At 46.6% G+C, this 22,188-nt stretch overlaps 1 protein-coding gene across 3 annotated transcripts in view; it reads right to left on the bottom strand.

Moving 5' to 3' along the window:
- Nucleotides 1-22,188, bottom strand: part of LOC144103792 (USP6 N-terminal-like protein) — a 149,869-nt gene that overhangs the window by 48,939 nt on the left and 78,742 nt on the right. For 2 of the 3 annotated variants that reach the window (XR_013308319.1, XM_077636444.1), the window contains exons 3-8: nucleotides 20,107-20,278; nucleotides 17,903-17,945; nucleotides 15,090-15,170; nucleotides 5,350-5,457; nucleotides 4,263-4,372; nucleotides 2,527-2,575 (exon numbers count right to left, since the gene is read on the bottom strand). Coding sequence is in view for 2 of the 3 variants with exons in the window: in XM_077636444.1 (XP_077492570.1) it covers nucleotides 2,527-2,575; nucleotides 4,263-4,372; nucleotides 5,350-5,457; nucleotides 15,090-15,170; nucleotides 17,903-17,945; nucleotides 20,107-20,278 (563 nt within the window). In the remaining variant the exon portion in view is untranslated. Of the gene's footprint in view, nucleotides 1-2,526; nucleotides 2,576-4,262; nucleotides 4,373-5,349; nucleotides 5,458-11,663; nucleotides 11,724-15,089; nucleotides 15,171-17,902; nucleotides 17,946-20,106; nucleotides 20,279-22,188 lie in introns of those variants that run through there. The other variant, XM_077636445.1, reaches the window with a different exon arrangement.

The following is a 22,188-nucleotide window of genomic DNA, read 5'->3' as shown; positions in this document are numbered from 1 at the left end:
AACAACAACACAACTCATTAGTCAGATGTGCAATGGGTGAACAGGTGGAAATGACAGCACACGTATGCAGTACGAAAGCAGTACAGGCTACGCGAAGCCACATCGACGGATCCCGAAGTTGTAGCCTGGTACAAGTTGGGTCAGCAGCGAGCTCAAGAAGCGAGGAGTCTTCTCCTCAAAAGAGGGGTTTACCAAACTAAAGTGAACTCGTTTAACCCGTGGATTGCTATCGTGTACACACTACGTTTCACGGGGGCTGAACCACGAACAATTTTCTGCCAAACGTGCAGGCAAAATCCCAGACGGCAACCAAGGGAATGCTTCAAGCAGTTCCAAATGCTGCCAAAATACCGTTGAGAGGCTTGTGCAGGTTGAAAAACCTCAAAATAAAACATTCACTGAAGTGTTTTTGCACAGTTGCTTTCTTCCACAGCGCCAAAAACAGGCAAATAGTTTTGGACGCCATAGTGAAGGGCTCCGGAATAATTTCGACCACCTGGGGTTCTTTAATGTGCACTGACATCGCACAGTACATATACGGGCCTCTAGAATTACGCCTCCATCAAAACTGGATCACCGCGGCCGGGATCGAACCTGCGTCTTTCGGGCCAGCAGCCGAGCGCCATAACCACTAAGCCACTGCGGTGGCTGCAAAGGGTTTATGCGTAACCGATTCAGGAGCACCACACAGAATTTCTCCGTGATGATAAAGTACTCTGCAGTTAACGAGACATCGAGGAAAATTATTAATTGGCCTGTATCAATGGGGTACTGCGTTCTGATCACAAGGAAAACAATCTCATCAAAAACAGCTCTCTAATAAGCCAGAGAAAGCCTAAAAAAAGTTAATACAGGTGTTGCTGTCACTGGCCAGTTTCGTGAAGTAAAATGTGTGCATCGATACTATTTGTTTAGTGCAGATCTTGGAGGGTCTGCTTTGCAGCCAGTCACTTCAAAACGGTGAAAACCTATGTTTTTTAGTACAGAGGTCAGGACTGTGAAGTGACTGGCGGGATGGTTTTTAAATAAAATTTTCTCTGATGTATATGTCTTTTGCTCCCAGACAAACATCAGCTTAGCCAGAAGCAGCCAGAGAACGAATTTTTACTAAAAAAATTTGTTTTGAGGAAACGAAATAGCAAAGTAGCTGTCCAACTTCTCAATGGACACCTCAAAGATGGGAGGAGAGAGGGAGTGAAAGAAGAAAGTGGAGGACTCCAGAAGAGTTTCCACTACCTGAGGACCCTTAATGTGCACCGACATCGCACACCGCATGGGTGCCTTTTGGCAGTGCCATCAAATCACGGCAGCCATGGCCAGGCTCGAATCCGGGTCCTCTCCCGGGTACTCTTGGCCCAGCAAAATGCCTTGACCATTGAGCCACCACAGTGGGTTAACTTTTACTTATAATAATTATTGGATGCAGTTGTCCTCACTGTCCCTTTAAAACTTTAAGTAAGCAAAAAGCTAATCACAGCACAGAATTATAAAGCTCAAAATTTTTTATACCTCTGGCGCATTTGAGGGGTCAGACATTAAAAAGCTGATTTTGTCCATTGTTGTGGTTGGTCAGAGGAGTTATACAGGGCATCGCGGACCATGACCCACCAAGTGCCATTTTTTAAAATTGTATCCCATTGTAGGAGGGCTTGATGCCTGCGTCATTTAGTTAGTTTCTTTTCCTCACAGGTGTCCTACCCCAATAGTGGCGAATGGTAGCACGGTTCCTTGCCACATACACAACACTGCACTATTCTGCTGAAACACCCTTGTCAGTACAGCACACTCTATTTTGGTTGAAACACACAAGTGGCATTATCGGAATAATTAAGGACCCACTGGCATCTCTGGGCGCACAATACGAGGACAATACAATCCAAAGACGGCACAATCCCTCTCCATCCATTGGTAGTGCAACCAATCGCACAGCATAAGTGTAGGTCCACAGTGAAAAGCAGCAATGACACAGCAGTGCTGACTCTGAGCAGCCCTTTCCAGTGTGCCCACTCCTCTTTTCACTTGTCAGGAGATTCTAGTGAGCACGGTCACAAACGACACATGCTGTCACAGACACACATGACGAGACTGGTACGGCTGGGGCCGCACTGTCACTTCCAAGACCAGCACAGGTCCCTGCCAAGAGGCTGCCAATCAAGGCAGCAGCACCCGAGGAATGCACTTTGCATCAGGGGTGGGGCTGGAAAATTGGACCGACACATCCGTCATAGACTGTTGTCCCTGTACAGCGCCTTGTGCCACTAGGCTGCAGATGACATGGATGAACAAGGCAGAGAGAGAGAGAGAAAGCCGGGAAGACGGAATTTTTGGCAAGCACACGATAAACAAGGGAAGGGGAGGAGATGCCAAAGTCCACTAACCAACATTTCAACTAGCCAATGTTTCAACCAGCCATTTGAAGTAGCCAGCATTTCGACTTGCCCTCTTGTCAAAATGTTGGCTACCGGACTGAGCTTCCCTCCTCTGACCCTTGTTCATTTTGCGTGAGACGTGCAAGGCAGCCCTCACCGTGTTGTAGACCGAGTACGCTGCTAGGACGTGGAACAGGGCCTGCTGCCTGCAAGGGAAACAGACACCAGTGGTCACTGAGGAGACAGCACGGGTGGGAGGAATATTTGCAAGAGTAAGCTGTGCAATGACAAACACAGTAAGCTGTTGGTGCCGAGTGGCACGGTGTCCCAGAAAACCAGTTAGACTTAGAAATGTCTCATTTCCAGTTTCAATCAACCTGAGCTTGGAATAACCATTACTGCAGCTCACAAACTTCAGGTACACCTGCTTATGCCAGCACGACCTCTGAAAGCCAAGCAGCCCACTGCACATGGAGCTAAAAACCAGCAGGCACAAATGCAAAACAGGTAGCTGCAATAAGAACATGCGCACTTGGCGATCAATGGGACAACATCGGCCATGGCTGTTAGATGCACCCATATGAGCATGCCTTGGAGCTTTCCAGACAATATATTTCCTAACGCCTAGAAGAGCCCAACAACAGAAAGAAAACAAGACAAATGCTGCATTAACAACTCAAATTTTTACTGAAATCAAATGTATTCATGGCACATCGGCAGGACATGGTGTATTCTACTCCTTCAACATATGCATAAAACATGTCATGCAGGTGGGAAGGTGCGTCAATGACCTTGGTGCAAGGCAACACACAGCCTTTGAAAAGCACAGCCTTCAGTACATTGCAAGCAATGTAGCAAAGACAAATTCAAACCGAGACTTCATAATGTCACCAACTTAGCAAGCGATGAGGATCAGCACGCACACGAAATCAATGAAGCATATGCCATACATGACAAGGGCAACACATGCACCAGAGACCCCTCAATCAGCCTCAGCAAAAAGAAATATCTGCATACCACTCAGCCTCCTACATGATCACCACACATACCGTTGTTGCACAGTTTAATTTCTGGCATTTCATGCGACAGCATTAAGAGGGCCATGAACGCAAAAACTATTCTGCGGCACCAGCATCTGTGCAAAGCCTCCAGCTGCCAGGTGGTGCTCACGGGGGTTTCCCCCTTTCCATTCGCCACCTGCCAACAGTCCCCCCCCCCCCCCCCACCCCCGCCCCCCCTGTCCATTTGTAGGGAAGAGGCCAAACCAAAAGCAACACACCAGAAATGAAAATGACTGACAACAGCAGGCCTAAGTACAAAATAGACAGCCTCTCGAAGAACTATCTGTGCAAAAAATGAGTCTTGAGGGAGCTATTCCTTCTCGTATTGCTTGGGGAGAGCAACCAGAGTCTTACAAGCCTTATCGGTAGCTTTGTTTGAAACAACCGCCTGCCAGTGCAGTGGCGCAAAGTCCAAGTGGCCACCTTTTAACAATCCACAAGTGCTCCCATGGGTCTCCAACACTATTACAGCCTGAAGGTCCCACCCACATGTAAACAGCTGAGTCGATGTCACTGCCGGGACTCGCACAGCAAACACTGCGTGCTGCTTTGGTCATGTTGGGTGAAGCAAGTTCGACACAGGCGAATGGAAAAAATGTGGTGGTGCCAGTGACCGCTTCCTCCTCCCAAACAAAGCCTCACGAACATTGATGAACCGTACGAGGTTCACGGAGTCACTGAACCTGGACTGCTTTTTAAAACAGCCCCAGAAATGCACCAGCTCTCCTTTGAGCCCCTTCAAGAGCAGCCCTGGTGGCCAGTGGAGCCATTTGTCTCAGCCGGCACCTGCCCAACACCCCATGCCAATGACAGTCGGAAAGGGACAACTCACTTGACACAGTAGCGCTCCCGGAACATGATGTGGTTCCGGTATGTTCTGTTGACGTCCAAGTCAATCTGCCGAATGTCCGGAGACCACTTGCGGGCACGTTCCCGCATCTCCTGCAGGCACAGACAACAGCAGTGAGCTCACGGAGCTCCTCGAGATGACATGCTTAGTACATGCATCATGTGCTGCCCTGAAAAAATCTACAGGCAGGAATGGCAGCACATGGGAGGGTACTGCAGAACATAAGCATTATAATAACAAACGAGCTGCGACTTCTTCTGTCACTGTTTGCAAAGTAGACACAGGTAGAAGGCAAGGTCAGGCACTTGCGAAAGTACAAAGCGTGTATATGCTACAGCATTTCATGAGAGAATTCCATCTGCTGATGTGTCCCAGAACAAGTGACGACTAGTAGTCTGGAAGATGTTTAGGCAAAGTTTGAGTGTTGGGACGTTTGGACGTATAGCGCAACACAGAAAGAACAATGCAGATGAAAGGAGGAGACACAGCCAAGTGCTAACTTGGTTTGGTTGGTTTGGTTTATGGGGGTTTAACGTCCCAAAGCGACTCAGGCTATGAGAGACGCCGTAGTGAAGGGCTCCGGAAATTTCGACCACCTGGGGTTCTTTAACGTGCACTGACATCGCACAGTACACGGGCCTCTAGAATTTCGTCTCCATCGAAATTCGACCGCCGCGGCCGGGATCGAACCCGCGTCTTTCGGGCCGGCAGCCGAGCGCCGTAACCACTCAGCCACCGCGGCGGCTGCCAAGTGCTAACTTCAAAGTGAATTTTAATAATACGAGAAAATGCACACATACCACCATTACCCAAGAAAATATAAGAACACAATTCCAGAAATGATGTCACCTCTTCCATGTGCTGCTGACGCCAGAAATTCTACTTCTCTGGGCAATAATACAATGGTGGGTTCGCGTACAGAGACAGAGACAGCGCTCTTAATTTCACGTGCCTCCGCAATTTCAATGGTTAGCTGATCACTGTGTCTGCACAAAATGGAGCACCAAAACGCACAAGTGTTGTCTCCAAGATGGCCGCCCAACCAGTGCATGCCCCCTGGTGGACTCACCAGGTACTTGCCCTCCTGCTCGGCCTTAATGCGCGCCACATCCAGTAGCCGGAGCCACACCTCCGCTCGGACTGCGTTGGGGATACCCTTGTAGACTCGCCGCCGTAACTGCACCACCACAAACCACACAAATAAAATTGAAGCCTTAAGAAGAACACTTGTTAGCTTTCCAGCGCAAAATACTGGAGGCTGATTTTTTGCAGTGATGTGCAAAATTTCATAAAAGTGTCATAATTGATGAAAATAGGAACACCGAAATGCCACATCTTATCAAGTAACCACTTGAAGTATTGTAGAAAAAATTTCTATTTTGAAGGTGCGCAATAAATAAAATTGCAAAAAAAAATGATGTTACCAATGGTGATGAAAGATATCTTTACAAAAACAGCGGAGAGCATGCTACTCCGCTCACTGTTTCGCGAAATATTATTTACACCATTTGCTATACGGCATTAAAAACCAGCTTATTTGCAAGATGACGGATGCGAAATACAGGGTCGAGGGACACTATGGGTAAATGGAAGTTAGCCTGTATCTATAGATTACTGCCTTCTAATGACAAAGTGTCTACTGTCACTGAAAGTGAAGCTTTTCCAGGCTAGAAAAAAAAATATATATGTTACAGGTGTTGCCACCACCAGCTATTTTCACAAGCAGAGAGCTCTGATGACGTCAAGGCAGTCTTGTGTGTTGATCCCTGAGGGTAGGTTACATTACCACTCACTTGCAAATGGCAATCGTGGAGTCCTTGCCAGTCTTGATGACATGAGTTTGAGTGGAACAGCAGGAAAATAAAATGTTCCATTTTAAAATTCCATTTTCTCCATACTAAACCTGTCCAAACAAATGTCAGCATAGCTATGAAGAGCCACAAGGAACGATTTTACTTCAGAATAAAAGATGGAAAGAGTTGTCATCTGTGTCGCTTCAATCAACAAAGAAAAGAACTAGGATACAGCATACATATAAAGCACTGCTTTAACCAAGCTGTATGAACATACCCGCATAGCCTAGCAGTAATGCGTCTGACTAGCAGCCCAAGGGTCAGAGGTTCAATTCCCAACCAATTACCGCTATTTTCTTTCCAGCACAATTCGTTTACCGTATATACTTACATGTCTTAATGACATTTGGGTCACGTTGCGACCTTCTAATCAGCAATTTTCTAATGTTGCAATCACTTTTCAAATCAACCGCTCCACATGTGACATCGCGACGCGCTCGACCAACCTGGATTTTCTGCATACACTGGCGACGATGACAACTGCACAGAGTTCTCCACTGAAAGGAACCCTAAACCTATTGCATTAAAATCCTGAGTGCACATTCGAAGTAAGGTAGGGCAATCGCTTGTACCAGAGCTACATGCGAGTGCATTCTCCCCATGGGCCCCATTGGGGCTCATCATTGTCACAGCACCAGAGATAAAGTGAAGGGAACTGACTGCAGCCACCACTCGGGGAACACACTTTGTTGAAACGGGAGGTAATAACCGCACCAGGCATTACCCTTTACCTCGAGACCAGTGGGAGTACCTCCCGGCATGACAACCTCGGAGGGGATTGTACGGAGTCTTCCCCCCTCACAAAGGAAAGGCCTGAGACAGTCGTGGAGAGGACTGGGAGACAAGAGTAGTTGGAGTGTGTGTTGTTTGACTTGCTGTGGTCGGTGATGGTGCCACCTTTTCTCCTCAATAGAATAAACGGTGGTTGTTGTGTTGCAGAAAAGGAATGTGTGTGGTGGTGAGTGATTAATAACCTCGATCGCATCTCTCCGCTACTACACTAATTTCTGGTGCCAAAACCCGGGAACGATTCTACAACATCAACGGACCAGCGAGACTGACTCTTCGACCGACGTGGAGATCTTGAAGAAAAAGAGGAAGGCCCTGTGAACCCAAGTGACGCGTCTAGTTGCTGAGGCAGAAGTTTTACTGAAGTCTAACACAATGAACGCCAAGGGTCTGGAGGTTCTTATCGAGCATCTGCAACTGACGCAACGTAAAATGAACGATGCAGACGCCGCAATCGAGCCTCTGATCACCGAACAGGAAGTCGACGCAGAGTTTGCAACCATCATCGAATATGCCGACAAGATTGTGAGTTCTCTAGCCAAGCTAAAGCCTGCGACAAAGTGTAGCACCGAAGGAACAAGCGTGGGCAGTACCAATTCAAACAAAGATCGAACCAGAATGCCAAGATAAGACTCCCTAAATTGGAACTCCTGAAAAGGCCAGTGTGCAAAAAAAGAGTACGAATTTGTCCTAAGTTTTTGTCTCCATATATCGTTTCTTTTTCGTGCATGAAGTAAAATTGCACTTGCCATGAGTTTAATTTTCGCTGAGTGTATATTTTGTTTCATTTTCTTTCTTTTTTTTCTCTTTCAATGTGCATACACCTTTTTATGTCAGCACCGCGTCGCTGTCATCTGCACAGGGTGCGGGCCTTGTCAACCCTTTTTAAGGCGTTTTGCTTGCCCCCCCTCCACATCACTCCAATGGACGTTGGATGCTGAAAATAAAGTTGACTTTGACTTTGAAATTCAACGGGGAAAGAAAGAATTGGCAGCCATTTTGGGAGTTACTGGAAGCCGCAATCCAGAAGAATTTGGACCTATCACCAGCAGAGAAATTCCAGTATTTGCGATCTGTACTGAGGGTACACTGAGCATCTGCCATTGAGGGGTTGCAGCCACGCCACTGACATTGTAAATAAGCGATTCGCTAATCAAGCCATCCTCATCCAGGACCATATGGAGGACCTCATGGCTGCCACACAGGTGTCATCAGCAGGCAACGCCCACACTCTGCGGCACTGGTATGACGGTCTCCAGGCTCACATGTGAGGCCTTAGGGCGTTGGGTGTGGGCGAAGAATAGTACTGCCAGTGCTCTACCCTCTTGTGCTCCAGGCTCTACCAAATAACCTGAGCCTGCTGTACAGCAGGATGATGGCTCTGAAGGGTGCAGAGGGCTCAAGCAACGGCAACACCTCCACCACCGACACTAGCGCCACGAGAGGAACAGAGTCGGTGCGTAAGAAAGAGCTGCACGCACTTATGGATTCCTTTGAATTGAAGTTGAGAGCCGAGAAAGGGTGAGCGGGAAGCGACCCAACGACGCAACTGGTAAGTTCATGTCCCATAATCAGGCGCATGAACTGGTGAAGAGTGCAGTGCATCCTGACAAACCTCGACACTCCTCAGCGGAAGCCTTACATGGCACAATGAAGGATGTGGAATGCTTGCTGTGCAAGTCGAATCAGCATGCAACGGAGAACTGCACCACTGCAAGTGAGCTGTCGGAGGAGAAAAGCATGTTACGGGAGCAAGGCCTATGTTTTCTGTACGGGATCCGTGATGTGCCTGGTCATTAGGACCTATCACCCAGTACCGGCGCCTCACCGTTGCAGCCTTCCTTTGAACACCACCCCCCTCCTCGGCGACGGGACACGCTGAAAATGTAAAAAGAAGCGCATGTGTTAGAGTCAAGCACCGCTGACAGCAGCGGCTGTGCGCTTTATTCCCGCTCCTTCGTCTTGACAGACATCAGACGCGACCTTGTGACGAACGTCTTGTTTGGTAGATCTTCTAAAATAGCAGTTCTGTCAAGGAGGGGAGCAATAAAAATGACGGATGGGCAGCGACGGCCAGATTTGAGATAACCCCACCGAACGGGCATCGATGAGGCACCAGTTTGCCAGCCCGTGGGAGCTAAGCCGTATATAATCACAACAACACTAGTCCCCCTGGGAAACTAGGGACCGAGCAGGCAGTCGTGCACAGCGAAAGCACCCCGCCGGAGCCCGATGACAGTTTTAATTGCGGGACGGCGCCAGGTTTGACGAGCTTCCACGAAACAGACTGCACGTGCTGGCACGGTTGTGTGTTTGTTTTTGCTTTTCTTTTTCTGCGGGGGAGAGTGTTTTTGGTCAATACTGAAAAGGCTGCCGGGCGGGGCAGGCAAACCAGTGGACCAAGGGTTGTGGTGCCTTCTGAGAAAATGAGTTTTTCTTTTTTGGAAGTGAATCTGATGTCCATTTTTGTGAGGTGTACTTTAGGGAAAGGGTTATATGCCTTGTGGAAATTGGAGGGCCGGCCATACACTTGTTTAACCAATCATGTTAATAGTTTGATTTTATCGAACACTACCAAATATGGGCCTTTAGGTCTTTAAAACCAGGGCCCGGAGCCCTGGAAAAATGTTCTGGGCTACAGTCAGATGTAATGCATCTTCGGCTATGCCGAGTAGGTGCCTCCCCTAGTGTTAGCCAGTTCCACCTTTTTGTTGTTTAACCTTTTTGGCGCTTAAATTGCCTCTTGAGTATGAACCCTCTTGAGTATGAACTTGTTTGTAGTGTAAATTTTTATATATAAAACAGTCAAGTCGTACTCCCTTAATACCTGCATCCTGATCTGTTGCAAGACTGTCTCTGATAGGGCACCCCTGCTGCAAAGAAAGCCTTCGGTCAGCCAAATCAAGCAACCGTCTCTGGCGGTGGTCACCTCTGGTGAGAAGACAAAGAACCTAGTATGCCTGCAAGATACCTACAACTTTATTTTTTCGATGTACAATTCAAAAACATACTGCAAAAATGTGCAAGAGCACCACGCTATCTTGCAGCAAGTGTCACGAGCTGGCTGAGTTGGAAAAAATTGAAGTCCCAAGATTCTATGCCAATGGACTGCGAAAAAGTGTTACCCACCGAGAATTGCATATTTTCGCCGATGCTAGCATGGCAGCCTACGGAGCCATGGTTTACTTATGCATCACCAGGGAGGGACAGCCACCACTTTGTAGCTCGCCAAACATCTCGCTGCCCTTCTGAAGGCGGCCACTCTGGCTAGATTGAAACTAATGACATGCCTGATCGCCTCACAACTGTGCAAGTACGACCAAACTTGCCTCGAGATGAAGCTTCACCAAGTTTATCTTTGGAACGATTTTATGATCGCTTTGCCCTGGACCAGAAAAAAACCATGCCATCGATAGAAGATGCCCATCAAGAAAAGGATTGACAGAATTCTGGGGGGGTGGAGTGCTGAAACGGGAGGTGGGAGCTGCACCAGGCATTACCCCTTTACCTTGAGACCAGTGGGCACGCCTCCCCACACGACGACCTCGAAGGGGATAGTATGCCCTTTTGGGAAAGTGGAGGCTTCCCCGCTCACAGAGGAAGGAGAAACGGAGGGCTCCGGACAGTCGTGGAGTGGGGCTGAGAGGTGGGAGTAGTTAGAGTGCGTGTTGTTTGACTTGCTTGCCATCTTTTCTCCTCCATGGATTAAAATGTGATTGTTGTAATGCAGGAAAAGAATGTGTGCGGTGGTGAATGATTAATAACGTCGATCGCACTACTCCGTTACTACACACTTGGCAATTCTGCTCAGCAGCAGCGGCTGAGCATGGTTGAGTGCACTAGCGCATAGAGAAGAAAACGGAAAGGCCCCAACAGTAGCACAGGTACACCATAGGCCAGTACTCTGCCCTTGAGCCAGAGCAGGCATATAAAGATAAGAAGCCGGGAAGAAACTGACTGCTGGTTACTATGCCCGTGTAATGTGATATGCAGCAAGATGCAGAGCACGAAGAATGTGCTTTAAAAAGGTATTAAACGGGCCATTAAAACTACTACTACAGCTTGTACTAGAGCTGGTACTAAAAAAAAAAACGAGATGTTAAAAGCTATTAGTACAACTATGGGTGCATGCTGCACTGCCTGACATTGAGCAGGCCATGCTGTCGACTGTCGTTGAGTGGAAATGTGTACCAGCGTTGCATGCCAAGAGTGCTTGGAGCTTCCAATTGGAATTGGTATGGTAAGTGGGGTCTAATGTCGCACATGGGCTATGAGGAATGCTGCAGCGGGGGGCTGTGGATTAATTTACACCACCTGTGGTTCTTAAATGTGAGCTGACATTGCATAGCACATAGGCTGCCACAGTTCAATCAACTGGGATCAGAAGTGCTCGCGTGACTGCAGTATTACAAAGCAGTGGCAGATGACACAGGCTAACGATGATGTTCTCCCTGCAACTAATTGTACGGGTGTCAGAGCAGTTTTCACCAGGAGGCAACAGAATGAGACGGACTTGGCACGACCATGCAGCACAGTGCAGTGCCTTGAGGGCCGGTCTCAACAGCGTTCCAGCAGTGCCAAACACCAGCTTAGCTGCCTTCCGAGTGTTCTCTCTCAATGTCTCCACAAAGAGGAAGCCCCAGCTGCGCAAGCCTCTAAGCAACATTGTCTCCCACCACCAATCATGCATGCCATGCAAGAGAGGCCAGCAAAAGAGAGAGGGGAGGGGGGGGGCTCATACCTTGGTGGTGTACTTGGTGCTCTTTGTGCGTTCCTGGAGGGGCATTTTAGTCGGTTAGCAGAGGCAGAGAGAAGAGAAAGAGAGAGGAGGCACGGCAGACAATCTCAGTCACAACATGGCAACAATGCACAAGTTACACTGAGCAGGCAGCAAGAAAAGTTAGCAAGCCATGTGCAGCACAGGGCCTGCTGCTATGGCCGTCAAAGGGATGGAGCCCGAAACAGTGAAGGACCACCAGTAGCGAATGCTGAGTAGGCACAAGTCGTCAGCTAACAACCCCGGTAAAAATGTGCCAATAACCCAGATGCATGTGCCTAGCCAGCAACAAATTACCACATCAACAAGCAAAACTTTATGCTGGCCCTGTTGGTTCACACCGACATAACAGGGTCATTTTTAGTGCTACGGATTGACGCTGGGAAAGAAAATACGGCACTACTGTTAAAAGCAGTGCTCCTTTATGTTATCCATGAGCAGTAAGAAAGACCCTTCTATGTCAGATAACCAAACAGACTGATTTGCTCTAACCTGTTCTTCGTTACCACACATTTGAACCATTACCCTGAATGTATGCTTAGATTATTGGTGGGACTCCACTACTGAAGCTCTCCCCTGATATCAGGCACCTGCCCCGTGTGTTCCAATTTTGCACTCCACAATTTCAATGCAGAAAAGAGTAACATGATCAGGCCACACAGATGAAGAAAAGAGCAGAAGTTAGAAGCTGTTCACACCCAAGCATTACACTCAATGTGTTCATGCATGCAGAAAGAAACCCTCCTAGTCTCAACACGTTAGCCCATCAAGGGCCAATGAATCACAGCTACATTTTCTTACCCCCCTCTCCACCATTTCCCAACCCACAGACCTCAACCAAACAGTACTGCCTCAGCTGTCAACAGAACCTCACTGGTTAATACAGTAAAGGTTCATTAACTTGAACATCTAGGGACCAAAAGAAATATTCGAATTATCTGAAAGTTCCAAATTTCAAATAATTTGCAAATGCCGAAGGTGGATAAAACTGCACACATACACCCAGGGGGATACAGTAAATCGGGAGAAAAATGGATGGGCGCGATTTCTCCATCCTGTGCCAATGCAGCCACTGCGGCCATAAATTTCAGGCTGTTCTGCCATTAGGGTTAGCTTTTGCACAAATTTTATCTTTCAGCAGGCCTCTTGTATCTCTGGAAACTTGGGCTTGCACATTGGGCTTGCATTGGCAAATATATGTTGAAGACGTTACATCAAATATGATAGCAGTTCGGGTACTGATGTCAGAATAACGAAAAGTATTCACATTTTTTACGCTCTGCGTCACATCTGATATGCTTTGTGTTATGGGGTTAAAAACATGGCCCCCTGTGGCAGCATCCCAACACTGACAGATGCTAACATTTCTGCCTGCAAGTTGGTCAAGAGAAATTCAGAAAACGGCACGGACTGCTTTCAAGCTATAGCTGTTGCACGGTCAAACAGCATTACTTTCAGAACTCTTTGCCTTGGAGAGCAAGGTCTGAGGAAAATTTTACGCTGAACATGTGGTGCGGGCAGTGATGCCACTAACCACAGGGCACATTAAGGGGCTTCATAGCCTAACTCATTCGCGATGAGCCGAATGCGGCTAAGGTGTGCACACAATCTACAGAATTCCAAAAGGGAGAATATTTTTGGTTGTACGCCGTCTATCTGCTTCCCAGGTGACACAGTACGGACGCTGGCACTGGCAGCCACATAGTACAAGCTATCAGCCACATATAGTACAGAAGTATAAAAACACCATACAATGTACTGAATTGCATTTTTAAACTCTTTTTAGGACAGTGGAACACATGTGGTCCCATTTTCTTCAAGTGCCAACATACGGCCAATGGTAAGCCTACATACTGTATTCTAGTACTATTTTTATGTGCTGAATACTACTTAACTACTAAAGAAACCATTTGGCATGCTTATCTTTAGCTAATTAGCCTCCTTGGTGTTCTGTTTGCTTCTGCAAGGGTGGGTGTACTGTTCGGCATGGCTTAGTTTAGCAAAAGAAATATATTTTTAGAATTTGCAGAGGTTTTGAGCCGTTCCCTTCAGTCGACCACCCCATAAACGTTACTAAAGCTATTTTCAATTTTAATGCAACTTCTCTTAATAGTCAAAAAGACTGAAATATGGATACATACCACAGTTTAGGTACTTTTGAGCAGCCACTGGTACAAATGTGTATCCCCTTTTCTTTTTTTTTTTTACAAAGTCAATAGGTGAAACGGCTTCAAAGTGATATTATTCAATTTCTAGAGCACCATATAAACTCATGTCAGGGCCGCACTTTTTTTCCAGATTCGAGGGCGAACTTTTGGGGTGTGGCCCATATACACGATATGTGGGAAAAACTTTTTTAAAGTAAACACAGACGAATCAGGGAACGAGTGGCATTTATTCTGCGTTCAATCGACTCGTGGAGTCTTCCGACTCCGAGCTGGTGCTGTACTCTGGTTAATGCTCATATCATAAAAAGTCTCGAACCATGTCCACTGTCAACGCGTAGCCATTGTTCCACACTTCTACCACATAGCAGGGCAGCTCTTCTTCCAGTTCTGGAAACTTGCACGGCTTGCCTCGGAAAGCACGCTTTTTGCAGTTTGTGTTCCTCAATGCATCCTTTTGGTTGCACCATCGTAGGACGCACTTCTCGGCCACATCGAATTTCCTGCCCGCCGCACGCTTGCCGTGTTTAAGAGCAAACTCCCAGCCGTGCAGCTATAAGGTGCTTGCCCATCATGCTAAAATTGCAGGATTTCATGGCAGCACACGAAAGCAGCGAATACAGTGAACTAACACGCAACCACAACTCCCATGCCTTCGACAGCTACAAATAGCTCGAGCTAGTGATATTGATGCCTATATGAATAACAGGAGCTCGTGGCGGAGGAAAAAGATGATTGTGATGACGATGATGACCCGTATCGTCGGGTGCGATCCGTGTGTAGCACATGGAAGCTCCTGTGTGCATGCGTGGCCTCTGTGATCAAGCGCACCGCTGCTCGCAGCTGGAGCTGATCGCGGAGGACATGGTGCGTGCACTTCGAAGGCTATTCTCGCGTGGATCATGGAAAGTTTGGGAGCGGCCCTTACACGGATCATTTTCTTTTTAATAGTTCCTTCAGGAAAACAGGATGCAGCCCTAACACATGTTTATACGGTAATTCTCAGCGCAATTTTACTGTTTCTACGCATGTGAGATAAGGCACGAGTTGGGTGCAACTGCAGCTGGGGGCACTCGTCATCAAATAAAGCTAGCAAGCACTTTGTGTCCAAGCCTAATGCCGCCTCATATTTACTGGTTTAGTCTGCAGCTGTTTCTACTGTCAACATGAACGCCACCTGTGTTGGAAGGGAGTTTCAGGTGAGTGGGAAAAAGAGGGGGCTTGCCTTCTCATTGGGGTAGTACTTGTCCCAGCTCTCAAGCATCTTGCGCCACTTGTTAAGGCGCACATTCTCCTGGTCACGCACCTGGGTGGAAGAAAGGACCGTGGGCCCCACATGCTATACAACCACAGCTGGGCTCTCAGTGATTCGGATATGGCAGGCATCTTTGGTTCACTGAAACAAATTTCACAACCGTGGCCACAGTTCCATGCTTTGGACACCTACTAGCGAACAACTCAATACAAAGAATTCTTCAGGTTAGCTGAAGCCTGTTGGTCTGTTTGGCCAGCAGTTTCCACAGCAGCACGCAACATTTCAACTTGTGACCATCGCAGCACCAAATCCAATTCCGTCTCAAATCTTGCTGAACACGCATGCATGCAAGCCTGAATACACACACTGCTGAGACTACACTCAGTGCATCCTGGAAATTTGTGCTTTGCAGAGATCCTCATTTGAAAGACAGTGGCTAAAGGCACGCCAGACAGACCCAGGACATTTTAATGCGAGAGCATTTAGGCTGTCGTCAAGCAGATTCCGGTGTCTTAGTAACGAAATTCCCTGACTGGTCGAAAGAGGTCCTGTGACCTTGTGATGTCATCACAACCGGCCCTGATGGACCATCACGACTGGTTGAGAGAGGTCACATGACTGTCACATCACCTAAACCTGGCCCCCGTGGCAGGCAGACCCCCAAAATTTTGGAGGTTGACTCACCCCCAAAAGTTCCAAAGGACCAAGAAATTATGGAAGGGCCACAACAGAAAATGGATTAAGGTGGATTATGGGTGGATTAATGATGACTAGCAGGTTTATTTAGTATAATCACCTATGGTAATCCAATGGAAGGTACTGAAACAGGCTAGAAGGTGACAACTCATGCATACCATACAAGGACAATGGAACTGGTTCCAACCAGAGTTCCTAGCTTTACTGCTCTAGCGTTCACATGCAATGCTATCGTGTGCTCTGGTTAGAATATGAAACTTGGATTGACTGTACTGTTCATCTCCGCACACTATAGCCTTCGTAACTTCAGTGTCATCTGCTACTGCCACAATAGGCCTGACAGGTGAAAAAAATTTGTTGGTAGAGACACTGAGACTTCTTATGTGTGGGAATGCGAAAGAATTAGTTTTTGTGCGGCCAAGTTTCATTAAATTTCTTTCTGCCAGATGGTTCCTCTGCGTGGTTTGCTGTGCGCGAAGGTCGGCACACGTTCAGGACTTCGAGCTGCACGCAGTGACTGAGGAGAGCCACAGCAACAGGCCAAGCATGCTACGGGAATGACGGGCCGTGGCGAGATTGCCTTGCCATCAGGGGGATCTGTCAGATGATACCACTATGCGCACGCCGCTTTTCCTCCTCGCCTGCCGGCCTCCCCCACGAGTTAACACTGTGCACTGGAGTGGGATTGCCCGCGCACGGAGTCTGGGTCCTGACATCACCCTATATGCATGCGCCATTGATCGGCATAATGCATGCTCCTCGCTTGAAGACAGCGTGATTTCGCCACCTTTTTGGAACCACCTCATCCTCAACAATATCGCTGGTTGCCAACCAACAAAATTTCACCTGATGGAGCTAGTAATGCTTTTGCATTAAAAAACACGCACAACCTGGAGAAAAACAAGTCCACTTAACCCACGAGCAGTTTTTTCTATACAGTAAAGAGTAATTTAATGCACTCTGATCTGCTTTGCAGACAATGCACCCAGCCCCCATGTGAAATGCACCCAGACCTGATGCCACAGTAGAAACAAGGACACCAGTTTAGGAGAATAAACTGGGAAATTGCTGCGGCTTTTTAATGTTGCTTTCAGAATGGCTGGACACGTGACTCTTAGCACCTAACCTACGACGCCCCTCAAAGTGTGTCACCTAAGAATTCACAACAACATCAGCTCAGCATGAGCTCTCCACACATCCTTGTGCTTCAATGTTTCTTCACACAGTGCCACCAGCGGCCACTCTGCACTTTCCAGTGACATTCATTATTGAAACAAATTTTTTTTTTCTTCGCTTATGTCATATCTAGGCACCTAGAAAGTCCATTCATTATTTTTTCCATGCAAAACACCAACAGACGATTTTTCACAGGCATGTACAAAATTACATAGAAAGTGTCAGAAGGGTTGCATGATGCAAAACTAAAATGCCAGGATTTTCCATGTTGGTGCATGTTAAATATATCCAAGTGGTCCAGCCCTCCACTGCAGCACCTCTTTCTCTCCTTTCCCTCCCTCCTTTATCCCTTCCCTCATGGCCAGGTACCAGTGTCCACTGAGGTACCTCAGACAGTTACTGTGCCGTTTCCTTTCTTCAAAAACCAATTTTCATTTTTATTTCATTTTTCAAACAAACACCAGAGGCATTGTGAAATCATTCTATCTTGTGGAGGTATGCATAACTTTAGAGATTTCACAAAAAAGAAATGTTAATGATGAAGGTTCATCTGTCCTCACAAAAATGGTGAAGCATGTGAAAGAAAGCTCCCTCTTACGAGAAATATTTACTGTGGCCACTACTTGGCATGAAAAAGCACCTCATTTGTAATATGGGAGATAATAAACTTGCCTGAAAACTAGGAAGTCACAGCTACGTGCTGTACAATTTGAGACTGTGAGCCGACATGGCAGACAATTGTGTATATAGTGCCTTAAAGGGTTAATGACGGCCACATCCCGACCTGGTGGCTCTAATGGTGCCTTTCAAGTGGAAGCGCACATTTCATTCTCTGTCCGGCCACATGCTTTGAAATGAAACAGGCAAGACAGCATCAGTGTCCAACTGGAGGGGAGGAAAATTCAGCTCACCTTTGCCTCGTGGACCGTGTATTTTTCCGGCAACCGCTCGTTGCTGCAGGCAGAAGAGGAAAGATTAGCACCCCTACAGCACCATGGGAAGTGCTCAAAATAAACCCATAACACCATCCACTTCAAAGAGACACTTTACCAACACACACAAAAACAAAATGAGCAATGCTTAAGTTACTTTAGGAGTGGAATAAGATAGCATAAGATTTCACATTTGTTGCAACTTTGCTGAAACTTCTGTGTGTGTTTACATCAGTTTCTTTGCAATTGTCAGTCCATCAACTGCCATATTTGCACTGCTAGCTACAGTAGCAGACATCCGTTATGCTGTGACGGTGCCTACATTTGCATGTATCATATTTTTGTTCTGAATTCTGATTTTGATTCTCTATCTAGGTTGCTGTCTCGAAACTAGGTTTCTCACAACACAACATGGTGACAGACTGTGATGATGTTAAAAAGTCCCGTGACCTCTCTTAATCAGCAAATTTCATGACACTGGACATCGGACATTGGTGTGACAACTTTAATAATATCGCATTAAAATGCCGGAGAAAATGGCTTGCAAATTTGCACGCTTTTGTGTCCTTCATTGCCCGGTTATCTCAGCACTTCACAGACCCAGAGCATGTTACGAGAACCAAGTGTAAACAATTATAAGGAGAACTACAAGAAAAAGACGACCGTGCGGTTATGGCTACAGCAGGTATTGAGAATCAGCACCTACAATTTAAGTTCTTTACATGGCTAGATATAGCATTATGAAATGGAAAGAAGACTCCCATGCCCATTAGAATGGCACTCACCTGGTCAGCACTCAACCAACAGTTGCCCTCTAAAGAGCTCACTAGGGCTCTCTGTTGTTGACAACAACAAACCAATTTTCCACTGCTGGATCGAGCCACGTCATAGTTGGATTTCCAAGTCCAGTGATGATACAAAAGCCTCTTTGTCTCAATACTAACAACTATGCATGCTGCAGCTGCACACAACCAGACCAGACCAGACCAGACAGGTGAGCTGCGTAGACAGATTTCGGTGGAGACGAAAAAAAGCCCCGAGACTCCTTGCCTTACCAAGTTCCCATGCAGACATTGCAAAGTGCATTCTTCCTCCAGTGATTCAAAGAGACTCAAACTTTTTGTCCCTGCCTTGAAAAGCTTAGCCCCCTCCTCACTGCTCCATCTCACGTGCAGTCTCTAACAGACAAGTCACATAAAGACTGAGACACCTTTTGAAGCACATCAGACACCTCTAATGCAGCGTATGGATTGAATCGTCTGTCAGTGACAAGCAAAAATATGTCAAAGCACCAAGCTACATTTCAAACACAAGAAGCCACAGTTTCAAAGTACGTGAAATTAACTGCAGAACAAACTACATGAAATGCTCATTCTTTTACAAACAGCCCCTCTGGGTGGAATCAGTTGCTGGATGATTTGGTGTCTGCAGATTGAGACGCTCTTAACAGATTAATCACTGCAGTGTGAAAGTACTGTTGTTCCGACTTTTTGCATTACTCATTTGTCCTAGTGGTCCTCCGCTATATATTAATGCAATAGCGTCTAGGAAGTCATCTCAAAAAAAGTTTTCAGCTTCTCTGTCACGAAATTCTCCGTTTGTTCGAAAGGGTCGTGGCAACACCACGTGACCATCAGTGGCCCAATCATGAGGCACCGCAAAATTTGAAACTCCAAAATTTTAGAAATAGGCCCATCCCAGAAAATGGATTAATGTAGACTAGTGGGCAAGATTAGTATAATCCTATATGATGGAAGGTACTGGAACATTCTAGAGGGCGACGACTCATGCATACCATATAATGGCAACGGAACCGGTTCCAACCAGAGTTTTGACGGGAAAATCGCAAGAACGTTTGACACTCATTGTAGACGCAACAACAGGCAACCTAAAGGCTATTACATTTTCTTCTTTAAGCATGTGAGCAAGGTCCCTAAGTTTTTATTGCCTGTGTCTATGTGCGATAATTTTTTATTTTTTTTATCATGTACCACTCCCCTGCCATGGGGCTTCTAGCAGTCCAGGGTGTTCAATTGAAAAAAAAAAAAATAAGTAATATGGCCAGTTTTCCATAGCCAGCTGAGCCACACACATTCAGCACCGGCCCTGGTGGCGACCATGAGAAAGAGATCAGTGCCTGAAAAGGATGAACAGGAGTGAAGTGGAGCAGGGAGAACACTCACTGAATGAAGCCATACTTGTCCGTGACGTGGTACAGCTCGAACTTGGGGTCCTCCCAGGGGTCAATCTGGGCCACATTGTCTTTGTCCCGGCCGCGGTCGTAGCGTGCAACGATAGCCGCCCGCTCCTCCGCAGCCCGCTCCAGAAGCTCCGCTTCCGTCAGGTTGCCACTACCTGCATGCCCATCAACACACACACATACACTGCAGCCATTGTGACAACAAACCACTCATGGCCTTCATAAGTATATCTTACTCTGTGGAATCAAAATTTCAAGCCACACTTTTCTTTTGCTTAGGAAACAGGGTACACCACCCAAACATGCGCTATACACAACAGGACACTCTGATGGCTGTTTCAGTTTCAATTTCTCGACTCTGCCATTTGCAAGGCACAAAAAACAATGGTGTCTGCACACACGCAATTTTAAAGGGACCATGAAATTATATTTACTGTGGTAATGAAAAGCACATGAGCGCCTGGTATTCCTCATTCATCGTCACACCTCAAAAGATTTTTAAGCAACCATCATTAACATCGAAGATATTGATTAAAATGATGCTCCTCCTTGCCCCTCTCAACTGATATAAGCCAACGTGGAAGAAACAAAAAATTAAGAAAACAAATCGGGACTGCACCTCTCCATCTAGCCCCATCCCGCACATGCCACCTGGCCAGGCCCAGTGAGAAAGCTTATCCTAATTGCCACTGACATCATCGGGGCATGGGGTGGCTAAGAATGCATGTTGAAGTCTTACCCTAATCGGCTGCGAGCTACAGCTAGCAGCAATTTTAAAGAATAATTTGTAAATTACAAGATTCAAGCAGAGCTTTTAAATTTAACTTGAATACTCACAAAAGACCACACCTACAGATCTGCTGCACTATAATATGGCCCAAAATCACTTCAGGGTCCCTTTAAGCAAACACTGAGGACAGCTTCATACAATTTTTGTCCAGATCGATTCTACGACATCCTTCGGGCAGTGGTCACAATTTTTTTCAGCAGCTACACACTTCTCACTGAGCAAATTTGATTTAAAATTTTTCCCGCTGCTAGGTTCAGATTTTTAATAACAGCATGGACTCTATGATGGCATTCTGGAAGTGAATCGCGGAGTAGGCTGGCCTCAGGGATCCAAGCCAGAAAAACAGGTCCATGCTCCACAGTTTGCAAAAAAAGACAATGCTGGCACAGCTCTATTCAAATTTTTGTTGTTTTCTAGCTTTCAAAATCTCCTCTAAAAATTCAGTAAGGGTAGCGTTTTTGTGATTAGAACGCGGTAATCAATCGATTCACTGTGGGCAAGGCGGCAGCCGGAGGATGCAGCCGCATCTAAACTTTCCGATCATCTCTGTGCAGGTTTGTACTAACCGTGCCGTATGTGAATTCAAGCGTGATTATTATGCCTTATAGTGCTGCCTTGCCCACAAGTGTTGTGTGAATGCGTTGTGGGATGCTTTGAGTCTTTGTGCATAATTCGTCTCCTTTTGAGTGGAGATGTAGAATTGAATCCTGACCCCTCGGTGCAAGATCAATTGGCCGCTATCGTTGAGAACCAGCTAGCTTCTGCGACAGAGATGAAAGCAATTGGAAAAAACTTGATGCCCACATTTCGGACACAAACAAAAGATTGAGTTCGATTGAAGCCAGCATTGAATCGCTAGTGCAAACAGCCCAAAAAGTGGTAGAATGTGAACGGTCAGTTAGTTTGCTTCATGAAGAAATTGCTGCGATGGCACGCAGAATAGATTACCTAGACAGTTACAGTCGTCAGGATAATATGATTGTATACAGAGTGAAGGAGCAAGAAACAGAGACAACGGAGTCTCTTATGGAGGCTGTATTAGCAGGAATCTTCCAAAAAACATTGGGAGTCAGTGTGACTAGTCTTGAGCGAATTCACCAAATTGGGCAAAAAACAGTGGACAAAACAAGGTTAGTGATTTTGAGGTTATATGACTTCTTTGAAAAAATACTGCTGTTTAGTAATGTGAAGAAGTTAAAAGGCAAAAACTTGTCCTTGTCCGATGACTACACGCCTCGAACCGACAGTTAATAGTACTACGGAAACAGCGTATCT

The sequence above is a fragment of the Amblyomma americanum genome, chromosome 9 (genome assembly GCF_052857255.1).
Source record: "Amblyomma americanum isolate KBUSLIRL-KWMA chromosome 9, ASM5285725v1, whole genome shotgun sequence".
In the NCBI taxonomy this organism is placed as follows: domain Eukaryota; kingdom Metazoa; phylum Arthropoda; class Arachnida; order Ixodida; family Ixodidae; genus Amblyomma; species Amblyomma americanum.
Note: the sequence above shows the minus strand (reverse complement) of the source record. Positions and strands in the feature narration are given on the sequence as shown.